This window comes from Mustela nivalis (assembly GCF_964662115.1).
Source record: "Mustela nivalis genome assembly, chromosome: 8".
Classification (NCBI taxonomy): Eukaryota; Metazoa; Chordata; class Mammalia; order Carnivora; family Mustelidae; genus Mustela; species Mustela nivalis.
The window spans coordinates 73,601,278-73,624,464 of NC_139027.1; the positions used below are offsets into that span (position 1 = coordinate 73,601,278).

Below are 23,187 nucleotides of genomic sequence, written 5' to 3' on the forward strand. Positions count from 1 at the left end.
GTGACGCTTTGAGATCATGCATATATCCTGTTTCTCTTTAACTTTTCCCAACTAATCATTCTTAATGATTCTTGCCTCTGACAGTTATGTTTGCTGAATGGTGATTTCCTTGTTTCTTCTACATTAATTAGAATTTTGCAAGGAAGAACTATCCTTTTCTTCAATTTTATTTTGTTGGTTATTGATACCAGTGTGAAGTTGTGGATATTATGGTAAATTTTTTACTTTGTTATTAAAATTGTTAAAATTTGGCCACTTGTTGCTCTTTCAATATGCCCCATCATTTTTCCTTATATCCTAGCAGCGTAAGAAGTTCTCAGCTTATTTTGTATTTTCCCTGCCCCAAACCTGGAATCAGCCATGTCCGGAGGGAACCTAGTATCTCTTAATTGGAGAGAAACCAATTAATTGGAGAGAAACCTGTTATCTCTTAATAAGAAATACATGTATGCATATATACACACATCTGTACATCTATACAGGTCTTAAGTCCATTTATCTGTATGTGTTAAAAATCATGAGTTGGTAATGACACCTTTGATTCCAGTCCAATACTGCAGGGTTCGTTCTAGCCTCCCCTAATTCCTTATTCTTACTAAGTTCCCCATTAGTGGGAAACTTAGCCTCATGATTCACAGTGTATCTGCTTACTTGCTTAATCCCAAATAAGCACCAAGTAGTTTCTGTATTGCTGATCTGCTTAAACCTGTTGATTAAAGTTCATTTTCTAATTTCTTCAAGAAAGGTCCACATGAGCAATTCTCCCAGAAGTCCTGGGTGGTCCAAGATGTTATCTTCTGCCTTTATTATTTGCTTGGGTATAGAAGCCCCCAATCACAGTTTCTTTTTTAGGAGGTTGGAGGGGAGTGCTAGTGCTGAAGCCAGCTAGATGACCTTCCACGTTTCTCACTGCTTGCTGTAAGAAACCCATCTTGCCCAGTGGCCCAAATGATTCTTTTTCCATCCTTAAAGCCTAGTGATCTTGCTCTAACACGTCTTGATTTCAACCATTGTGGATCATTTTTCCCTGGCACATAATATGGTCTTTAGGTATATAGAATCAAATCTTACTTGTTTTTTTTTTTTTTTTTTTTTTTTTTTCAGAAAAGAACTTTTGAATGTTCTTTTTATTGTGAACTTTTAAAGACAAGAAAGTTGAAAGAATTTTAGTTATATCTGCATATATGACACCTATATTTTACTACTAAAGTTTTAGTATTCATTTATCATATCCCTACCTATCCATCCTTTATCTATCATTAATCCATTGTATTTATATATCTTCTTTCAGGAATTGTCTTCAACCCATTTGCCCATTTAAAAAAAAAATTGTGTGGTGGTTTTTTGTGTGTTTTGTTTTTGAGTTATCAGAGTTCTTTGTATATACTGGATACTTTTACTTTGTCAAATATGGGTGTTTTGTGAGTATTTTCTCCTAATCTGTGGAAGTCTATTCATGTTTTTCACATTTTCTTGGTGAGGAGAAGTTTTTAATTTTGATGAAGTCTAATTAATTTTTTGCTTTCTAATTATTGTTCTCCATGATCTTAAGAAATCTTTGCCTAGCCCCAAATTGTGAAGATTATCTCTTTTGAAAACTTTGTTTTAATTTTTGTGTTAAGTCTGCCATCCGTCTTGGGTTAATTTTTGTTGTGGTGTAACACAGTGTTCACGTTCATTGTTTTCAGGTGGGTGTTCACTTACTCCAGTACCAGTTGTTGAAAACACTTTCCTTTCCCCACTGGATTGCTTTGATGCCTTTGTTGAAAATCCATGACCACGTACATGTGGGTCTTTTTCTTTTCTGTTTCATTGACCTATAGGTTGATCCTTACGCATGTACCTCACTATCTTGATTACTATAACTTTGAATAAGTATTGAAATAAGGTAGTGGATTAAGTCCTCCAATTTTGTTACTAGCAGAATTGATTTAGATTTTTTAGGTCCTTTGCATTTCCATGCACATTTTAGAATCTTCACAATCATTTCTGATATCTAGTGTTGCTTCATAGTAGCAAGTGCTTTAACTGGGTGTTTTTTCTTTTAAATTAGTGGGGAAATGTTTGGTCATGATTTTTCATCTGTTTTGTGGCTATCGATACAGGTTTTTTTTGTTTGTTTTTGTTCATAGGTTTTGCTGAATTTCTCCTTTTTTTCTTATATATTTTTGTATAGTTGCTGTGCTGGTTCCTTTTTTATGAATCATCGTGGAAGGAAATAGCTTTTTTTTTTTTTCTCCTTTAGGCCACCGGGTTACAAGAGGAGGAGGGGGTAAAGTAGTGTTCCAGACTAGTTGTTTTTTAATCAAAGACTGTCTTTGTAGCTGCTACAGTCAGGCTGCTTCCTACAAATATAGTTGGTCTGTGTAATTCTTCAGGCTACCTCTGATTATTGGAACCACATTGGATTCCTTTAGAGTTTGAGAAATTTGGTTATTAATATTTGTCTTACTGAAAATGGAGTTTGCAGTTTTGTATCTGTTTCTCATTGGTAATGCTGTATAATGTCAGTGCTTCCTAGGCAAACTTTATATAAGTGGCACAATTTTTTCTAGTTAGTTTAGTGTGCTTTCAGTGAGAGTTCAGTTCCCTGAATGCTTTGAAACTTTTTCCCACCCAAAGCATCTGAAGATTACATTAGCCTCAGAGACAGTAGTCCTCTGTCTGGTTATGTTTTCTCAAGCTCTTATAATTACCTGTTAGTGCTCTTTTTTAAATAAAGGCAGAAGTACAGATACCATTCTAATTATTCTTTCATTCGATGAACATCGAAGAAAGTCCTGGAGGAGATTTTAAAAAAAATCCACTAGACTAGAGATGGTGCTCTTGTAATCTAGCATTACAAAGGGATATTTTTTTCTCTACTTACTTTTGTTGTTCTGCATTTGAAAACAATATATTAATTATACATACCCATGGCTGAAGAGTCCCAGCAGTCTGCGGAGTTTGTTATTCTAAACAGTAGTCTCCTGTCTTCACTCTTCCTAACGCCCCTCTAATTTCCTTCTTTTCCCTTCGCCATTTCCTTCCCGCTGAGACCTTTTCCATCTTCTCACCCAGCTGGTTGGCAGCCAGGCAGACCAGACAGACCTCCCTATAATGCTCTTCAGTTGACATTATTATTTGATCTTTTCAAAGAACTTTTAGTTTTATTGACTTCATCATTTTTTTATTTTCCTGCCACATTAATTTCCATTCTTTATTACTTCTTCCCTTCTACTTTTAGTTTAGTTTTCTACTGCTTTTAGTTTGGTTTACTCTTTTTCTAGATCTTTAGATTTCTCCAAATTCTTAGACACCCCCCCCACCCCGCCTTCTAGATTTTCTAGATTTTTTTCCTGAATTCTTAGGTTATTGGCTGGAGATCTTTTCTAATAGAGGCAATTTTAAGCGTTAAATTATTCTCTCAGTTCCACATTAGCTGCATCTCATAAATTTTGTTATGTCAAGTTTTACTTTCATTCAGATCAAAATACTTTCTAAATCCCCTTGTAATCTGCTTTGACCCGTGGATTATTTGGAAATGTATTGTTTAATTTTTACTTATTTGTAGACTTTCTGAATTTCCTTCTCTTGTTTTATTTCTAATTCAGACCTTTTAAATTTATCAATACTTGTTTATAAGCTAGCATATGGTCTATCCTGGATAAGATTCCATGTTGCTTAAAAAGAATGGATTCTGCTATTGTCCAAGAGGTGTGTTTTATAAATGTCTGTTAGATCGAGTTGGTAGTATTGTTCAGATCTTTTTTGTTTTTTTAAAGATTTTTATTTATTTATTTGATAGACAGAGATCACAAGTAGGCAGAGAGGCAGGCAGAGAGAGAGGGGGAAGCAGTCTCCCTGCCAAGCAGAGAGCCCGATGTGGGACTCGATCCCAGGACTCTGAGATCATGACCTGAGCTGAAGGCAGAGGCTTAAACCACTGAACCACCCAGGCGCCCCAATATTGTTCAGATCTTAAATAGACTTGCTGATTATCTGTCTCAGGTTTCTGGTTTTCATTTTAAATTACACATTACTGTGTAAGTGCATCAGTAGTGTTTTGGGCCTGTAATTTTTTTAGCAGTTGCATATTAAGATGTTTACTTAAGCATTTGTTACAGATCATACCCAAGTCAATTAGGAAGAAATGGTACATACATAATATCCTATTAAATTTGCTTATAATTCAACCAGTATTTACCCAAACAGTGGTAAGTATTAGGCATATCTTTGAGTAAAACAAAGCCTCTTCCCAGTGAAACTTACAGAAAAAGATTAAAAAACAAATATACAATGCATTAAATGGTAATAAGTTCTTGAAGAAGAAGAATATTAGAAAGAATATTAATAATAAATAATTTGGGTTTATAGAAAATTTATGCAAATAATACAGAGACTATTCCCTTGACTTAGCTTGCCATAATATTTACCACATATGTAGCCATGACAAAACTATCAAAACTAGGAAACTAACATTGGTATAATACCATTTGCTAAACTGTAGACTTTATTCAAATTAGATGTTTTTCCACCTATGGTTGTTTTTATGCTTTAGCAAACCAGCCCTAAATACCGCCTTGCATTTAGTTGTTCTGACTCCTTAGTTGCCTTCTACCCATGACAGCTGATTGTACTTTCCTTGTCTTCCATGAACTTAGAGATCTTCATTGAGCACACTAGTCAGTTACATTGTAAAATACCTCAGTCTGGATTTGTTTGCTATCTTCTCGTGATTGGACCGTAGTTATGCCTTTTTGGTGAGAATAACAGGACTTACCTTTTGAAAGGGTCACGCTGACTTCCTTGGAAAGGAAAGCAAAGAACCTGCTTAGGAAACTATTGTAATAATACAGGTGAGGCTTAGACTAGGATAATTGAAGAGGTGGTGAGAATTTGATCGGAATGAGTTCTGATTGGAAAAGTTTGAGAACTGTTGCTATAGCATCAACTATTTAGGAGAAGGAAAGGAGGAAAGACTGTGATAGACATATTGGAAATGAAGTGTGTGTATGTTTGTTTATTCTTTTAACAGCTTGACCATTTTACTAGAAACTAGTAAGGCCAGCTGGTATTTATTAGCCTTTCTGATCGTCTGCATTGAATTTAAAGTATCATAAAGCCAAGCATTAGATGGATAGGAATAGCTTCTCCTTTGACCCTAGGGACATAAAATTTATTATGAGCTGCCAGTCCCATTCTAGCCCATGGGGTCCCTTTAGTGCTTTTGATTTGTCACTTGTACACATTAGTTTTCTGGAATTTTCTTTGGTTCCTTATTATGTAAAGTAACATCTGTTTTAGGCCCTGAAAGAGTTAATAAGGACTGGATTTACTTTTCCTGCTATAAGCAGCTAGAAGGCTGAACAAAATATGATTCCTTTGTTCTCAGACATTGGACAGCGGACTGTGCACAACAGGATTCCCTGAGACAGAAAAATGAATGCAGTGAATACCACAATTTCCCCAACTTTCTGCCTGGAGATGCATTCCAGATCACACTGCACAAGGGCAGTCACAGGGAGAGCAAGGGGAAACTGCAGAACAGAGTTGCAGAAAGGAGACTGCTGCACAGAAAATGAGAGTGCCTTTGGGTCCTTGTTATATTGGGGTGTGTGTGCGCACAGGGTACACTACACAAGTCTGGGGAGAAAAATGATCAGGGGTCTGCAACCTGAATATTGCCATTGCTCATGTACTTTGAGTTCTGATGGGCCTGAATGGCAAGTCCTTGGTAGTCACCCAGGACATTTACTGGAGAATCCAGAGGAGTCAAACTGTCTTTGAAGTGGTCATTCTAGTCCCACCCACCCCACCAAAGCCAAAAAGAGGCCTGTGAGGGGTCAACTGATCCACAGTTGCCTGCCTGCTTAAATAAAGCCCAGTGCTTTAAAAAAAAAAAAAAAATTAAGACACTCAAAAATGCAGGATTTATGATGTCTATCATCAAATAAAAAAGGGCTATCATGCCAAGAAGAAAAAAATGAACCATAACTAAAAGAAAATTTAGCTGACAAAACAAATCTAGAAGAGATAGAGGTGATAGAATTGGAAGGAAAGGACAACAAAACTATTACAGACGTTTTCAAGTACTTAACACACTGAGGAATGGAATGGAAGATGTATAAAGAATCAAATGGTATAACATAGAGCAAAGGAAAGTACATTTCTGAAACTTAAACTTTACTATATAATCTTAACAGATTAGATACCAAAGGAAAGGATTAGATACCTTTGAATTTAAGAATGACAGTAGAATTTACCCAAAATTAAGAATATAGAGAAAGAGACTGAAAAAGTACAGTGTTACTCACTGCATTTATCTATGGGATAATAGTAACTGCTCTACCATATGAGAGTCCAGATTGGAGAGGAGAAGGAAGGAATAATCACTGAAATTTTTCCATTTTTTTTTTAAGAAAAGTGTAAATCCTTAGATTTAAGAAGTCCAAAAAAATCCAAGCAGAATAAACAGAAAACCACTGTCAGGTATGTCATAATCAAATTGCTTTAAACAGATAAAGGGCAGGTCTAGAAAGAAGCCTAAGCAAAGATACATTATACACAGAAAAAGAAGAGTAAGAATACTATAGATTCTTGTTAGAAACTGTGCAAGTCCAAGACAATGGAACAATGTCTTTAAAGTGCTAGAGGAAGAGCCTGTTTTTTTTTTTTTTAATTTCTAAATTTTTAGATGAATTGTCTTAGATCTCATCAGTCAACATTACAAAGTATTCATGCTACATACATCCTCATGACACCCAGGTATGTGGGTGTCTGTTAGAGCAGTATACAGATACAGTGTAACCTCTGTCCAGATAACAATGGCATTTTTCTCAGAATTAGCACAAAGAATCAAAGAATCAAAGGGTACCTTGATCCCTTCTACTAGTTGGCAGCCTAAGGGCTGGTCCACACTGAATGTGTGCTTGGCCTTCTGCTACGTCATGGGCTGTAGGCCATTGATTAGTGAGCTTCTGAGTTGTTAGCAAATTCTTCCACAATCTTTGAGATTTTAAGTGTAATTTCTTTCATTACTCGATAGAGCGAATAAAGAAAAATGTGTAAGGATATAGAAGACTAGTACAATGCTATCAACCTAATGATACAAAGTCTTAAGAGGTTATGCAGGAGGTAACTATCCAACGTGGTGGATATTGTTATTTTTATGACCTCTTTTCTGGAGACTCTTATGGCCTATTGACTAATTCAGACTTTTTAAAAAATTGGATTATAACTGACATACAATATTATGCTAGTTTAAGATGTACAAGATAGCTATTCAGTATGTTTATGTATTTTTAAATGATTACCGTGATAGGTCTAGTTACCATCTGTCACCATACAAAGTTGTTACAGTATTATGCGTTCTATCCCTATGCTATACATTACATCTTCATAACTTACTTACTTTATAACTGGGAGTTGGTACCTCTTAATCTGCTTCACCTCTTTCACCACCCCCCAACCCTGCAACCACTAGCTCTCCCTATCTAGGAGTCTCTTTTCATTCTGTTTGTAAATTTGTTGTGTCTTTTAGATTCCACATATAAGTGAAATTTTATTGTCTTTGTCTTTGTCTGGCTTATTGACTATAGGTCCACCTGTGTTATCACCAATGGCAAGATTGCATTCTTTGCTATCGCTGAACAGTAGTCCACTTTGTAGATCACATTTTTTTTGTCCATCAGTGGGCACTTGAGTTGCTTCTGTATCTTGCCTATTGTAAGTAATGCTGCAGTGAACATCAGGATACATAGTATCTTTTCGAATTAGTGCTTTTGTGGTTTTTTTTTTTTATTGATTAATACCCAGAAGTGGCATTCCTGAACCATATGGTAGCTGTATTTTAATTTTTTTGTGGACCTCCGTACTATTTACCAGAGGAGGCTGCACTGACTTAATTGCCCACCAACAGGGTACGAGGGTTTCCTTTTCTTCTGCCAACACTTGTTGTTTCTTGTCTTTTTGATACTAGCCGTTCTGACGGTTGGAGTGGTATTTCATTGCTGTTTTGATTTGCATTCCCCCGATAATTGTGATAGGGAGCATCTTTTCTTGTGCCTGTGTGTGTGTCTTCTTTGGAGAAAATGTCTATTCAGATCTTCTGCCCCCATTTAAGTCAGGTTTTTGTTAGAGTTGTATCAGTTCTCCAAGTATTTTGGATAGCCGCCATTACAGGTATCTCCTCCCATTCCGTAGGTTGACTTTTCATTGCATTCCTTTTCTGTAAGTTGTTTCCTTTACTGCGCAATGTACTGTGCAATGTAGATGGTTTCCTTTACAGGGGAGAGGTAGGGAGTGGCCCTGTGGAGATAAAGCCCGGCTGGCCAGCCCTCTCGAGGTCAGGTGGGCAAGAGCTTTCTTCAGAGGCTTCCCAGCACGGTTTCCTTAGCTGGTACCAGAAAGGTTGGATTCTCTTGGAGAAAAGTGACACCAGTTAACAGGCATTTAAGCAAATATTTTGCTAGTTATGTCAGTTAGCATGCAAAATAAGGATTCCGTGTAATTAGATATTAGATATGGTTCACTTGAGTTCCATACTTTTTATTACATATTACACAATAAATCTGCACTTGCATCCACTCATCTTAGCCCACCTCTTGAACAGCCTGTTGGGGAGAGGGAACTGGTCTTGTTCATCTCTGTATTCCTTTTCCTTTGGCTTGGCAAATCAGTGGCCCTTCACAAATGCTTGTCATATTGCATATCAGGTTGTTGCTTAAACATTAAAATTTGTATAAACCAATTCTGATCATATTCTCCAAAATTAGAGCTGATGAGTGGTAAGGTACTCATTGGTTACACATGTCTGTGAATAATTTATTAAAAAATAAATCACTGACTAATGTTTAGGTTTATGTGGGAAGAATATGGAGAGGTTTGAGTTACGTGCCCATTTTATCTCCATAGCTGTTAGGAGTTTGAAGGATGTGGTGTTACTGCCTCACTCCTCATTCTTTAAGTGTAATAATAAAAATAGAAATCACTTTCAGTTAACAGAAATTAGAGGTAAAATACTTTTACAGAAAACCCTTTATACAACTTTTTATAGCTTAATAGTTTTGTAATTTCCAGGGTTAAGCTTAATCTTTTTTTTCCGTTTGTTTTTCTCCAGTATTAAGAGTTTTTGGCAGTCTCTATATCCTAGATCATATTTTATGGGTCACTGATTCCTTTGACAATTGAGCATTTTAATATAAGCTGGGAATGTATTTAAAATTGGTAGGGAGTATTAGAACTCTATTTGTATATAATTTATTGATTGAGTGAGTGATTGAGAGAGACTGCACAAGTGGTGGGGATGGGCAGGAGGAGAGGGAGAGGGAATCCCAACCAGGCTCCACACCCAGCACAGAGCCCAAAGCAGAGCTTGATTCCAGGACCTTGAAATTGTGACCTGAGCCAAAATCAAGAAGTTTAACCAACTGAACCATCCAGGCACCCCTGTTTGTATACAATTTTAAAATATACAGGTCTGATAAGCATTTATTTCTAACTCTGGGTAAAGTGCTTTTGACTTGGGTTCTCATTATCAGGCTAATAATAATGACGATAATAAGAATACAGACAACAACAGCTTTTTATTAGTGGTTTTATCATTAAGTGTCATAGTCTCTAAGGCGTTTTATCCTCCTGCCTTTTTTTTTTTTTTTTTAAATAGTATAGGAAAGGAGGGCTCACGAAAGTGACTTACTTTCAATTAATACAGGCCAAGTAGCTACGGAGACAGATCTTGAACCTAGGTTTTAGGATTGTAAGTGGAGAAATCTTTCCCTATAGCGTGGTGCATCTGTGATTAACTCACTGCTTATAGTTTGGGTGTTTCAGAAGAAGCAAAAATAGTTTCTGTACCATTTTTTCTACCTAATCAGAGACCACTGAACATAATAAAAACTGACCTCTGTTTATTGTATTAGTAAGTACTCCATGATATATTGTAGTGCAATAAAATAGAATACAGAAATGCAAATCCATGTCTCAAAATTAGATGCCATGCTTTCCCTTAATATTGTAATTATTTATTTGAATTCAGTATTAAAAGTTAAAAATTTAAAAACAGTAATGTATGTATAATTTTTTTTCTTTTCCCAGACAGATAGTGATTATGTACACAGTGTTGTAGCCAACTTGGAGAAAGAGTAAGTTCTTAATTATGAAAATGATAATATTTTAGTTACTGTTACTTACTGGCTTTTTGCTAAAAGAAAATGCCTCTTTTATAGTTCATTTCTCTGTGTTTAGTGTTCATTGGGTCACTATCATTGGTCTTTTAAAGTGGGTGGATATACGGTTTTCTGATCATGGACAAAGTGGTATATTTCAGTATAGAAAAGATTTGAATGCCATACATATGTAACTCTGTTAATGAATTATCAATCTTAAAGACCATAGAGAGGATCATACAAGATTACTTATGTCTTTCACCCTCAGTTGACAGAGAAAACACTCTGCTATCACGGTGGATAGTCTTACAGTAGTTGTAGCTTGTTGTAGTTGTAGTGGTTCCAAACCTCAGTGCTAAACTATGGCTAAATCTGTTCTATTCTGCAAAGACTGAGTAATAGTTTACTGTGAGCAAGCACTTACCAGCTAATAGGGGGAAAGCTTAGTAAGTTTCTGATATTAGTTTTCATAATACTGCCTTCATAGCTTTAATAGTGATACCATAAAAACTCGTCATGATACGGGTTTCTTCATTGACTTTTACCTATTTTTGCCCTAAAGATGCTATCTTTTACTTAAAAAGCCAAAAGGAAGCAACAATTATTTGTCAACCCTAGATTTAAAATAATGTCGTTCTTACTTTGTCTAAAATGCTGAAACCAGAAACTTTTTAAAAACCTATGAAGAGTGCAGAAATAAATTGTGCATTTGTTGTTGTTGTTTTTCCTTCAAGTGCTCAATTTCTTGGCAACTCTTTATATAAACAGAATTTAGTATAGATTCCTCAAATACAGGAGCAGGGCACTAATTATAGCCCCTCCACCCCTTGGCCACATGGTCAGGTCTTTGGGGTTTATGCTGTGATTTTTGTCATTTCTCTTCTTCCTCAGTATGTAGGAACACCAAGCCCGGAAAAAAGTATGACTAAGCATGAACCACATTTGTGTAAATGCGGGTAGTTGCACAAGGATTTTGTGGAGATTTGCAAAAACTAAATGAGGGGAATGCAAACGTGGAAGGAATACACTTGAGTTAGTCAAGCTGATCACAAAAGCTTTATAACGGGTTTTCTCAACCTTGGCATTATTGACATGGGAGGCGAGATAATTCTTTGTCGTGAGGACCCTCGTATGTGTCCAGGGTACTGAGCACCCTCCTTGATGTCTGCCACTAAAGTCAGTAGTACATCCCACAGTTAGGACAACTGGATTCCTCCAGACGTTGCTCCATGTATGACACAGACACACACACACATTTGTTAGTTTGTTTTTCTTCAATTCTCTATTGTCTGTGATACCTTCATTTTGATTTTTTAAAATTCTGATACTTTTTAGGAATATAATACATGCAGTTGGCTTAGGATTTCTATGCTTCTCTAGGGATAGTAGCATTTTTTGCACTGTTTTTAAAGCATTATTTAAAAAAAAAAAAACCCCTTTGTGTTATTCAAAAAATTCTTATTTTCTGGCAAGTAAAATCAATGATGAGCTGCTTCCGTGAGTGACCCTAACAGTATACCTCACTGATATATTTTATGTTAAGCACACTAAGTTGAGCATTAAGATAGATAAAATCCCACAGAGCTTAAATAACTCAGCTAATCTTTCTTATGACAGATTTTCTAAAGAAATCAGTTCTGGCTTGGTGGAAATAATATCCCCTCCTGAAAGCTATTATCCTGACCTGACAAACTTAAAGGAGACATTTGGAGACTCCAAAGAAAGAGTAAGGTGAGCCTGTGTTGTTTAAGATCCCTCACTCTTGTGAGTATGATATGGAATAAATGTTTACCATGTAATAAGTATTTACTGGAATGTAACACATTTTACGACTCAGCTAATTTGTAAGAGCTAATGCATTTTTGGTTATTAATTGGAAAATATGCAGTTTGGATTTGCTCTGTGCAATAACTTTTTTTTAAAGATTTTATTTATTTGAGAGAGAGAGAGAGCGTGCGCACACACAAGCTGTGGGGAGTGGCAGAGGGAGAGGGAGAAGCAGGCTCCCCACTGAGCAGGGAGCCTGATGCTGGGACTCAATACCAGGACCCCAGGATGATGACCTGAGCTGGGGGCACTTAATCATGGAACCACGCAGCCACTGCATTCTATAACTTTTATAACTGCTCTTCTGTGGGTTATGACTTAAGATATATTCAGAATAATGCAAAAGCGAGTGCAGATAGAAACCTAACATCTGTATGCAAAGTAAATGAGTACTGATTCAGTGGAAGTGATAAAAACAATATTACTGTTTTGCAGAATTATATTGTAATAATATAAAAATCCAGTTAACCGGATTTGTCTCTAAATCTCTAAAATTGGAGGACTGAAAACTTTTATTGTATTGTTATTAAAAACAATGTAATCTAAGAGATACTAACATTAGTTTTGAATTTTATGTCACCAGAAAGAAGGAAAAAATCACGTTTGGGGAAGAGATTATATTTCTTGAGTTGTTAATTTGTCTGAAAGACGGATATAACCATCTAATCAGTTGTCTCTCAAGAAATATTTTAGTTCTAAAAAATTTGGGAATGGTTTCGGTAAATTCTAGGTGGTCTCATTAAATTCAGAACAACTTCCAAGGTATATTCTGGAGAAGTTTACTTTGTATGATTCAAACCCTTTGTTTGTTTGTTTGTTTTTGTTTTTTTTAACTTGTTTGTACAACTACTTCTCTTATTCAGCATTAGTCTGTTTCTGTAGGTTACTAGGAATTCCCTGAAAGGACTTAATAATGTAAACTTTAATGTGTTTTGGGTTTTTTAAGCATTCCGTACAATATTTTATTAATTTCTGCCTTTATGCAAAGCAGTGATCCTCAAAGTATAGTTCTTGAAGCACCATTTTCCAGAAACACTAAGATATTACATTTGCAAAAAGGGCCTTCAGTCGAAGGAGTTTGGAAAATAATAGAAAAGTTTTTATTCAACAAATCTATTTACTTTTGGAAGTTTCAGTGCCTGTGATATATGAATATGTCTCCAGAAGGGGGATATATATGATTTACAAATTTACTTGATATTAGACTCCTTTTTTCCTCAGGACATCTTGACGATTAGTGTTTTGATAAAGGCTTCGTTAGAGAAAAGTAAATTCTCTTTCATGCTCTCCTACGTGGGTGTAACCTATGTGTACATATATAGATATATAGGTATCTGTGGGTCGACAGATATTTTGTATATATTGTCTACTGTGTGTATGGAATGTATGTATATATATTATAAAATATAACATGTAGTATGCATTATAAAATATTTACATTGAATCTTATTTTGCTAAATTTGAGTCTGATTCTTAACTCATTTCTGAAAATTTTTATTTTAGATGGAGAACAAAGCAAAACCTAGATTATTGTTTTCTAATGATGTATGCTCAGGAAAAGGGAATATATTACATTCAGGTAAGTATGGTTTGTCCTGTAATGTTTTTTCACACTTTTAAGGAAAAAGTAATATCCAGAGTATATGTTCATTGAAACAGAAAGTTTTGAAAGTGTAAGCCTTTTAAGATGTATCAGATTATAAAAGTATATCAGAGAGCAGAAAGGTCTGTCACATCACAGTCACTGATAATGTGGGTTCTGCTGTTCCATTCTCTGGTTTAGCACAAACAATAGTTTTCTACTTAATGGTGTGATGGTGGGCAGGTCATTCATCTCTTTATCTCTTTCCTCTTCTCCTATCCCTCCATCTTTGCTCTCATTCTCCCTCTCTCCCCTGTTAAAAAGAGCTAAGGTTTAATTACTTGGCAAACTTTAAAGAAGGATTTTTTGATAGGTGTTTTTTTTTTTTTTTTTAAGATTTATTTATTTATTTAGTTGACAGAGAGTGCGAGAGGGAACACAAGCAGGGAGAGTGGGAGCACTGAGCAGGGAGCCCAGAGTGGGGCTTGTTCCCAGGACCCTGGGATCATGACCTGAGCCGAAGGCAGACACTTAACAACTGAGCCACCCAGAAACCCGGATTTTCTGATAGTTTTTTTGTTGGTCTTACAGTAATACAGTTTTCTTTCTTCTTCTTCTTTTTTTTTTTTTTTTTAAGTGGTACAATACATGAACATTTATATTGAAGATAGTATAACTGACGTTTAGCTATAATGGTCTAGCTTTTAGCAGCGTGACTCAGAGAATAAGTCTGTAATGATACAGCTTTTAAGTTAGCCAGGTAGGCAACAACTTAAATAATTGTAGGAGGTTCTTATCTCTTCCAAAGTTCATTCTCCTTAGTGACTTAAGCTTAAATTTTACAGTTGGAATTGAATCTTTATTTCATCTTTATTCCTTGTTCAAAATGCAGATACCCCTCAGTGGCGAAGCACACTAAGCCTGTCAGTTACTTTTTTTTGTTGTTTGTTTGTTTTTTAGTATAAAAAGTTTATTAGATCTTTCCCTAAAAGGAGGTTTTTAAAATTTTTTTTTTTATTTTTTATAAACATACAATATATTTTTATCCCCAGGGGTACAGGTCTGTGAATCGCCAGGTTTACACACTTCACAGCACTCACCAAAGCACATACCCTCCCCAATGTCCATAACCCCACCCCCCCAACCCCCCTCCCCCCAGCAACCCTCAGTTTGTTTTGTGAGATTAAGAGTCACTTATGGTTTGTCTCCCTCCTAATCTCATCTTGTTTCATTTATTCTTCAAAAAGGAGGTTTTGATGAGAGTTGCAAGAAGAGGCTCTGGGTCCCTGAACCAGAAAGGAAGTAAATGGTTTTGCAGCTGCTGGCAGGGGTTTGAGAGGGAAGGAAAGAAAGAGAAGCCTGCTTTTCCATGGTAGGGCAGTCTTACGGAGCACAGACTTTGTCTCCTTGGACATTTTATCTTGGGCCACGTGCATTCAAATGAGCAGGCACCCTTTCTTGGCTCTCAGGTTGGGAAATATTGATGATGATAGAGTCAGAATATAACATTTTGTATACAAGAGTTGGGAGTATAAAAACATGGTATCCTTTAAATGTCTTAGAGAAGTCTTACTTTAATCTTAAGATAATAGCTTCAAAACATTTTATTTCATGTGCCCCATATTATTGTAGTTGAATCTTGCTGTTTGTTCTAGGGCCTCTGTATATTTACACGATGGTCAAGAACTTTATAGAGAGCATTTAAAAGTGTAGTTACATTGCTTTTAAAATGGGTTTTAAATTTATCTCTAACCATAGAATTCATAGACTCTTAAAGCTTTTTTTGTGTGTGTGTATGTGGAGTATAGAAGAAGTAAGCATTTAGGAAATTAACAAAAGGATAGGGTGAAGAAAGAGGATAACAGGGGTGCTGGGTGGCTCAGTCCGTTAAGCATCTGCCTTCGACTCAGGTCATGATCCCAGAGTCCTGGGATAGAGTCCCATGTCGGGCTCCTTGCTCAGTGGGGAGTCTGATTCTCCCCTGCCTGCTGCTTCCCCTGCTTGTGCTTCCTCTCCCATTCTCTCTTAAAATCTTAAAAAAAAAAAAGCATAAAGAAAACTTTGGTTAAGCAGGGTGTGTATATGTGGTGTTAGAAGCACAGTAGCTGGGGCGCCTGGGTGGCTCAGTGGGTTAAGCAGCTGCCTTCGGCTCAGGTCGTGATCTCGGGGTGCTGGGATCGAGTCCCGCGTCGGGCTCTCTGCTCAGCAGGGAGCCTGCTTCCCTTCCTCTCTCTCTGCCTGCCTCTCTGCCTACTTGTGATCTCTCTCTGTCAAATAAATAAATAAAATCTTAAAAAAAAAAAAAAGAAGCACAGTAGCTATGAACTGACACTTAAGACACACTTCACACGTCGTACATTTTTCTTTCCAACTTAGGCTTTACACATACTTACTCATTTAATACAACTCTTTTTTGCAAGAACAAGTTCATACTGTACCTGCTGTCTCATAGCCTGTTGTACTGTTGTTTCACTTATGGTAGACACCTTAACAAGCCAGTGATTACAGGTAGGAATACTTTTTAATCACTTATTGAAGTATCATTATTCAGATATCATAATGACCTTATTCTTGGTCATTGAGATTGTTCCCAACTCTTTAGTTGTGTCACAGATGAATCCAGTGAACATCCCTGTAATTGCCCATTTTCTCAAAAATTATGCCTCCAAAAAGGAGTTGCTTCGTATTGAAGTCTTCACATGATTTCATATTATATAGAATTCTCTCTAGTTCATTATGAGCTACAAAGTGGGAAAAACAGATTAGCCTGAAAAGTCCTCAGTTTAATATTGGTTTTAACTATTTGTGAAGGATAGAGTTCACCCAGCAAAATGGGGGAGAATTAGTGTGAGGAAGCAAAGGGATTTAGTACAGACTTGATAATTATGCTAGGTGTGTGTCTTCATGTTGCGTCTGCTGAGGTGTAGCCTACCCAGGACTTTGAGAGAGTGCTTTTAATAAGGCAGCCAACTCTATGGTCAGCACAGGCATATTCCTAAAGGAGAAAAAAAAAAAAAGGCCACCAGTTCTGGTGTTATTTTTATGGCTTGGAATGAAGTTTCCTGTCACAGAATCTCACACTTTGGTAAAGTGCTGTATCACAGCTGACTTGGAATTCAAGAGTGTCTTCTAGAATGCTGTTGGGTGTTTCCTGCCGAATCGTGTCACAATGCCCATTTTGTGCGTTTGTCCCAGCTGTAGTGATGCTGACATTAATCAGCGGGCTTGGTGGCCAGCCTCATCTCTCCTCCATGTAAAGCTCCCCAGCAGCCACTCCCCCTATGATTTCTGAAATCATTATTTTTCCCCAGATAAGTCATTTCCTTAGACGAGGCCAAGTGATAATTTTCTAATTCTGTAACTTGCAATGTTCTTAGAAGCTGAGTTTTCGTGTAAAGAACTTTCCCTCCTTGTCTGTTTGGTTACCTTAAAAAACAGTTCACTAAGGAAAGGCAGAATAAATGACTATTCTTTCTCTTCATTAATTTTTCTGAAGTTGGTATCTGAGAAATCTCCAGTGGTGGTCATTTAAAAAACATTATTGTGAACTTACGGATTTTTAAAATAGATTTGATTTGCCTCAGTCCTTGCAATCGCTATTTACAATTGGTACATCAGAAACGAGTGGGATATTTGCAAATGACAGTACAGACAAAAGGTTGATATCCAGGATCTATAAAGAACTCCTAAAACTCAACACACACAAAACAGATAATCATATCAAAAAATGGGCAGAAGATATGAACAGACACTTCTCCAATGAAGACAACAAATGGCTGTCAGACACATGAAAAAATGTTCATCATCACTAGCCATCAGGGAGATTCAAATTAAAACCACATTGAGATATCACCTTACACCAATTAGAATGGCCAAAATTAGCAAGACAGGAAACAACATGTATTGGAGGGGATGTGGAGAAAGGGGAACCCTCTTCCACTATTGGTGGGAATGCAAATTGGTATAGCCTCTTTGGAGAACAGTGTGGAGATTCCTCAAGAAATTAAAAATAGAGTTTCTTTATGATCCTGCCATTGCACTACTGGGTATTTACCCCAAAGATACAGATGTAGTGAAAAGAAGGGCCATCTGTACCCCAATGTTTATAGCAGCAATGGCCACGGTCGCCAAACTGTGGAAAGAACCAAGATGCCCTTCAATGGACGAATGGATAAGGAAGATGTGGTCCATATACACTATGGAGTATTATGCCTCCATCAGAAAGGATGAATACCCAACTTCTGTATCAACATGGACGGGACTGGAAGAGATTATGCTGAGTGAAATAAGTCAAGCAGAGAGAGTCAGTTATCATATGGTTTCACTTATTTGTGGAGCATAACAAATAGCATGGAGGACATGGGGAGTTAGAGAGGAGAAGGGAGTTGGGGGAAATTGGAAAGGTAGGTGAACCATGAGAGCCTCTGAAAAACAATCTGAGGGGTTTGAAGCGGCAGGGGGTGGGAGGTTGGGGGAACCAGGTGGTGGGTATTAGAGAGGGCACGGATTGCATGGAGCACTGGGTGTGGTGCAAAAATAATGAATACTGTTATGCTGAAAATAAATAAAAAATTAAAAATTAAAAAAAAATCAGTGGGAATCTTTTCATGTTGGCTCATGGGACGCCTGGGTGGCTCAGTTGGTTAGGTGTCTGCCTTCAGCTCAGGTCATTATCCCAGAGTACTGGGATGGAGCCCCATATCGGGCTCCCTGCTCAGCAGGGGTCCTGTTTCTCCTTCTGCCTGCCACCCCTCTTCTTTGTGCTTTGTCTCTCTCGCAGTATCTCTCTGTCAAATAAATAACATCTTAAAAAAAAAAAAATTGGTTCTTATATTCCTTCCATGTAAGTCCAGCAATCTTTGATCACTTCTTTGCTGACTGGCACAAGATTTGCACATTTCCTAGAATCAGTCGTTTCTCTTAAAGAGTCTTTTTCTTTGTAGAAGCAAATAGTATTTAGGACCACAATCTGGGTGCATGAGATGCTCATTGCTCTTAAGATGTCTTTGCTTCTAGGCCTTTTAGCAAAGAGAAGAGTATTGTATTTCTTAAGGGGAAAACTACAAGCTCATATTGATAGTCCGAAGTCTAATGAAGATTTTAGGGCTTTGTTTTTAATAACATTAAAAGTCTTGGTTTTTAATAACATTATCCTATTAACATAATTCTTTTATTCTACAGTATGTCTGAAATAGTTTCAAAATAGTCATACCAGTATCACTACTAACTCTTAGACTGCTGAATGCTATTTAAATTTTCTTTGTCCTTTTTTCCCTCCTATATCCTAATATGGATATCTAGTAAAAATTCTGTGTTTGAAAGCCACTGGAAGAAATTCTTTATACTCTTTGACGATGCTGCCAAATTGATATGAAACTTGGTTTAATTGTTTCATTTCATATTCAGTTTTTAGGAATTTTTATCCTTTTTAGTAATTAAAAAAAAAAAACCTCCAAAGTCAGAATTGCATAAACTAAGATATACAGAAGTCTCACTTTCACTCCCATCACTCTGTTTTCTCCCTTCCTTATGGATAACCACCATTAGTTTTCTTTCTTTCTTTCTTTCTTTCTTTCTCTCTCTCTCTCTCTCTCTCTCTCTCTGTCTGTCTTTTTAAGATTTTATTTATTTGAGAGAAAGAGCATGGGGTGGGGCAGGGTATGTGGCAGGAGAAGGAGAAGTGGACTGCCCTCTGAGCAGGGAGCCCAGTGCGGGGCTCCATCCTAGGACCAGAGATCATGCCTGAGCAGAAGGCAGACCCTTAACAGACTGAGCCACCCAGGCACCCCCAGTTTTTTTTTTTTTAATTTTTTACTTAAAATTAAGCCAAAATGTAATATATAAAGTCTTCCATATATAATATTCTAATATATAATGCTTGGTTTCTGATAGCACATTTGCATATTATAAAACAGTATTTTACATCTTGTTTTTTAGCTTCCCTCTGTGAACTAGTGATTACTAGTGAGTTGTAAGATTTTAGTTCAAGACCGGCTCTTGCCATGCCAAAACACCTATGTCATAGAAGCACATATGTTCCTAAAAATCCTGTACCTAAGGGTTCATAGCAGCTTTGTTTGTGCTAACGAAAATCTGGAAATAAGCCCGATGTTCTTCAGGTGACACATCTCTACCACAGACATGGAATAATGAAAAGAAACAAACTGTTGATACACACAACAGTTTGTGTGAGGGAACTGGTGGGACTTTAAAATCCAATCTTGAAAGCTTATGTACTGTACGATTCTATTGTATGGCATTTTTGAAATCACAGGATTGTGGAAATGAGAACAGGCTCTTGGTTACTGGATGCTGAAAGTGCAGAAGGGAGGAGGAGGCTGTTGATCTAAGGAGTAGCAGTAGCAGAAGAATGCTCACGATGGAGTTGTTCTGTCTCCAGAAATTACATGGAACTAAATACACACGCGTACGTGCGCGCGCACACACACACACACACACACACCTCTAACACACCTGAATGCTATAAGACTGGTGAAATTTAATAAGATCAGTCAATTATACGGTCAGTCAAGTGTAGTGCTGTTACACTAGAGGATGTTAGACTGGGGAAAACTGGGTGAAAGGTATTAGGGATCTCTGTATTTTGTCTTAGAGCCACATAGGAATCTACAGTTACCAAGTTTTTTAAAAAGTGAAGTTGCTTATATACAGAAATCTGTTGGCACTAATAACAAAGAGCAGGAGAAGGAATTAAAGAAAACAGTCAGCTTCCAGTTGCACGAAAAAAGAATAAAATACCTAAGGTTAAACTCTAACCAAGGAGACGAAAACATGTCCTCTGAAAACTAAGACAGTGATGAAAGAACTTGAAGATGATACAAACAAATGGAAAGATACTCCGTGCTCATGGAGTGGAGGAATTAGTATTGTTAGAGTGTCCATACAGCCCAAAGCAACCTACAGTGCCATCCCTATCAAATACCACCAGCGTTTCCCAGAACTCAAACAAATAATACTAAAATTTGCATGGACCCACAAAAGACTGTGAGTAGCCAAAGCAGCCTTGAGAAAGAACAGCAAAGCTGGAGGTACCACAGTCCCAGACTTCAAGCTACCCAAGACTGGAAAGCTGTAGGAATGAAAACATGGTTCAAGTTCAAAGACAGATACATGGACCAATGGAACAGAACAGAGAGCCCAGAAGTAAAAGTGAAGTTGTTCGATGAGACTTGAGAGTGGAACAAAGCAGTTTTCCTAATTAAATGTAAAACGTGAGTTGGCAAACAAAATGAGTGTACCAACTTTTAAATAGGCCTTTGACTATTTCATCTACATCTCTGTGCATGTAATTAGTCCCAATCTTGTTTTTGAAGTTACCTATTAGAAAAGTTTGTAGCTGCCTGATACTAGGGATCATCTTGGCTTTGGGCGAAGACGGTGTTTAGGTTTGAGTGTGGGCCCCTCTTCTTTCAGAGGAAAGTAAGGTGTCAGTGTGGTTCTGTGCTTTGTCTAGTTTCCCCTCCAGCTTCCCTAAAGGAGGCATAGAACATGTCTGAGGCATAGAACATGTTTTTGCCAATGTATTCTCTAGGGTTAGTACACAATAGAAGGCTCAATAAAATATTTGGTAAAATATTAGTAAAATATTTGGTGGGCCCATGTCCTGTCTTTCCAAATACTCCTACTGTTTCTTCACAGGGTAAGACAAAGAAAGCTTGTAGGATTTAAATACATGAAAAAACTTACGTATAAAGATAAGTGAAAATTGCTTAGCCCAGTAACTAGAAGTGAGAACAGGAAAAAAGTAAGTAAGTAAGAACAGGAAAAAAATTTTTAGGGTATTAAAATCACCTTGTGACTTGGAAATTTTTATGAGAGGAGATCCTGGGGAGGAAGTCTTATACATGTACTTAGTCCCTGATCTTTGTCAGCTCCCAGTTGAATTGGTAAAAACTCCAAGCATAAATAACACATGGTGCCGGAGGAACATATGGGGTTAACTGGCACTCTGAATTGCCACAGTTTCTTAAGTATCTTGAAGATATCATTTATTTGTTTATATTGCTTAACAGGATATTTATTTTAGAGAGAGGGAGAGAGAGCAGGGAGAGGGGCAGAGGAAGAGGGAGGGAGACTCTCAAACAGATACCACCCCCCGCCCCCCACCGGTGAGCACAGCCTGAAGCGGGGTTCGATCTCATAATCCTGAGACTGTGACCTGAGCTGAAATTAGAGTCAGACACTTAACCAGCTCATCCACCCAGGGGCCCCTGAAAATAGCTTTTAAAACTTCAAAAGTTGGGACGCCTGGGTGGCTCAGTTGGTTGGACGACTGCCTTCGGCTCAGGTCATGATCCCGGAGTCCCGGGATCGAGTCCCACATCAGGCTCCCAGCTCCATGGGGAGTCTGCTTCGCTCTCTGACCTTCTCCTCGCTCATGCTCTCTCTCACTGTCTCTCTCTCAAATAAATAAATTAAAAAAAAAAAAAACTTCAAAAGTGAACTTTCTGGAATCTGTCCTACAGAAATGAAAAGCACTAATACGTAAATATAAGCAGATTTATTGCATCATTGTTTGCATTGACAAGAAATGAGAAACAAGCTGGATGTATGTTTACAATGAGGGAGGAGTTGACTGAATTGTTTAAAGTTGATATCATGGAATATTAAGCATCTAATAACTATTTATTAGCCTGGAAAGATATTCATGATATAGTAAGAAGAAAAGAAGACAGTGTGGTAATAAGATCCTTTATTTACAGAAATGTAAATGGGAATGGGAACCTGAGTACAGATGGGTCTTTTTGTGCTGTGTGACCCTATAGAAGGCATCAAGTGGATGCCCACCCAACTTTTTAAAAAAAAAAATTATTTTTTTTTTTAGTTTTTTAAAGATTTTATGTATCCATTTGAGAGAGAGAGAGAGAGCGAGCGAACATGAGAGGGGAGATGTCAGAGGGAGAAGCAGACTCCCTGTGGAGCTGGGAGCCCGATGAGGGACTCGATCTTGGGACTCTGGGATCATGACCTGAGCTGAAGGCAGTTGCTTAACCAACTGAGCCACCCAGGTGCCCACCCACCCAACTGTTAACATTGGTTACCACAGCTGGCAGGCTGGAGGGCAGAGAAGGAAAGCTACTGGCTTTTTGACTTAGCACATGTATTATGTAAAAATTTTTTAAGAATTTAAAGCCTTATAAAAATTCTTTTCCTTTGAAAAGTAAAAAGGGTAGTGTGAAATCTTGTTGGGCACCATGAAAGGACCAAAAAAGGGTATTCATGGAGTGGACTGATTTCCCACAGTAAGGGAGTGGTTCAGGCGACTTGCTGTGTGCCTCTTCCTTTTGTTTTCCTCATTTTCTTTAAAAAAAATTTTGTTTTGGGCACCTGGGTGGCTCAGTTGGTTGAGCAACTGCCTTCAGCTCAGGTCACGGTCCTGGAGTCCCGGGATCGAGTCCCGCATCGGGCTCCCAGCTCCATGGGGAGTCTGCTTCTCCCTCTGACCTTCTCGCCTCTCATGTTCTCTCTCACTGTCTCTCTCTCAAATAAATAAATAAAAATCTTAAAAAAAATTTTTTTTGTTTTTATATTTTCATCATTTTTGACCATTTTTTGATTTGTATTATGAAGTATGCTTGAGTTTTCTTATAAGAATGTCCTTTTATCTGA

General features: G+C 37.3%; 1 protein-coding gene across 6 annotated transcripts in view; it reads left to right on the forward strand.

Annotated features, from left to right (window-relative positions):
• The window catches only part of MGAT4A (alpha-1,3-mannosyl-glycoprotein 4-beta-N-acetylglucosaminyltransferase A), a 150,979-nt gene that overhangs the window by 108,103 nt on the left and 19,689 nt on the right, over positions 1–23,187 (forward strand). For all 6 annotated transcript variants that reach the window (XM_082746879.1, XM_082746878.1, XM_082746882.1 and 3 more), the window contains exons 6-8: positions 10,078–10,124; positions 11,766–11,879; positions 13,479–13,554. In XM_082746879.1, the coding sequence (XP_082603005.1) occupies positions 10,078–10,124; positions 11,766–11,879; positions 13,479–13,554 (237 nt within the window). The remainder of the gene's footprint in view (positions 1–10,077; positions 10,125–11,765; positions 11,880–13,478; positions 13,555–23,187) is intronic.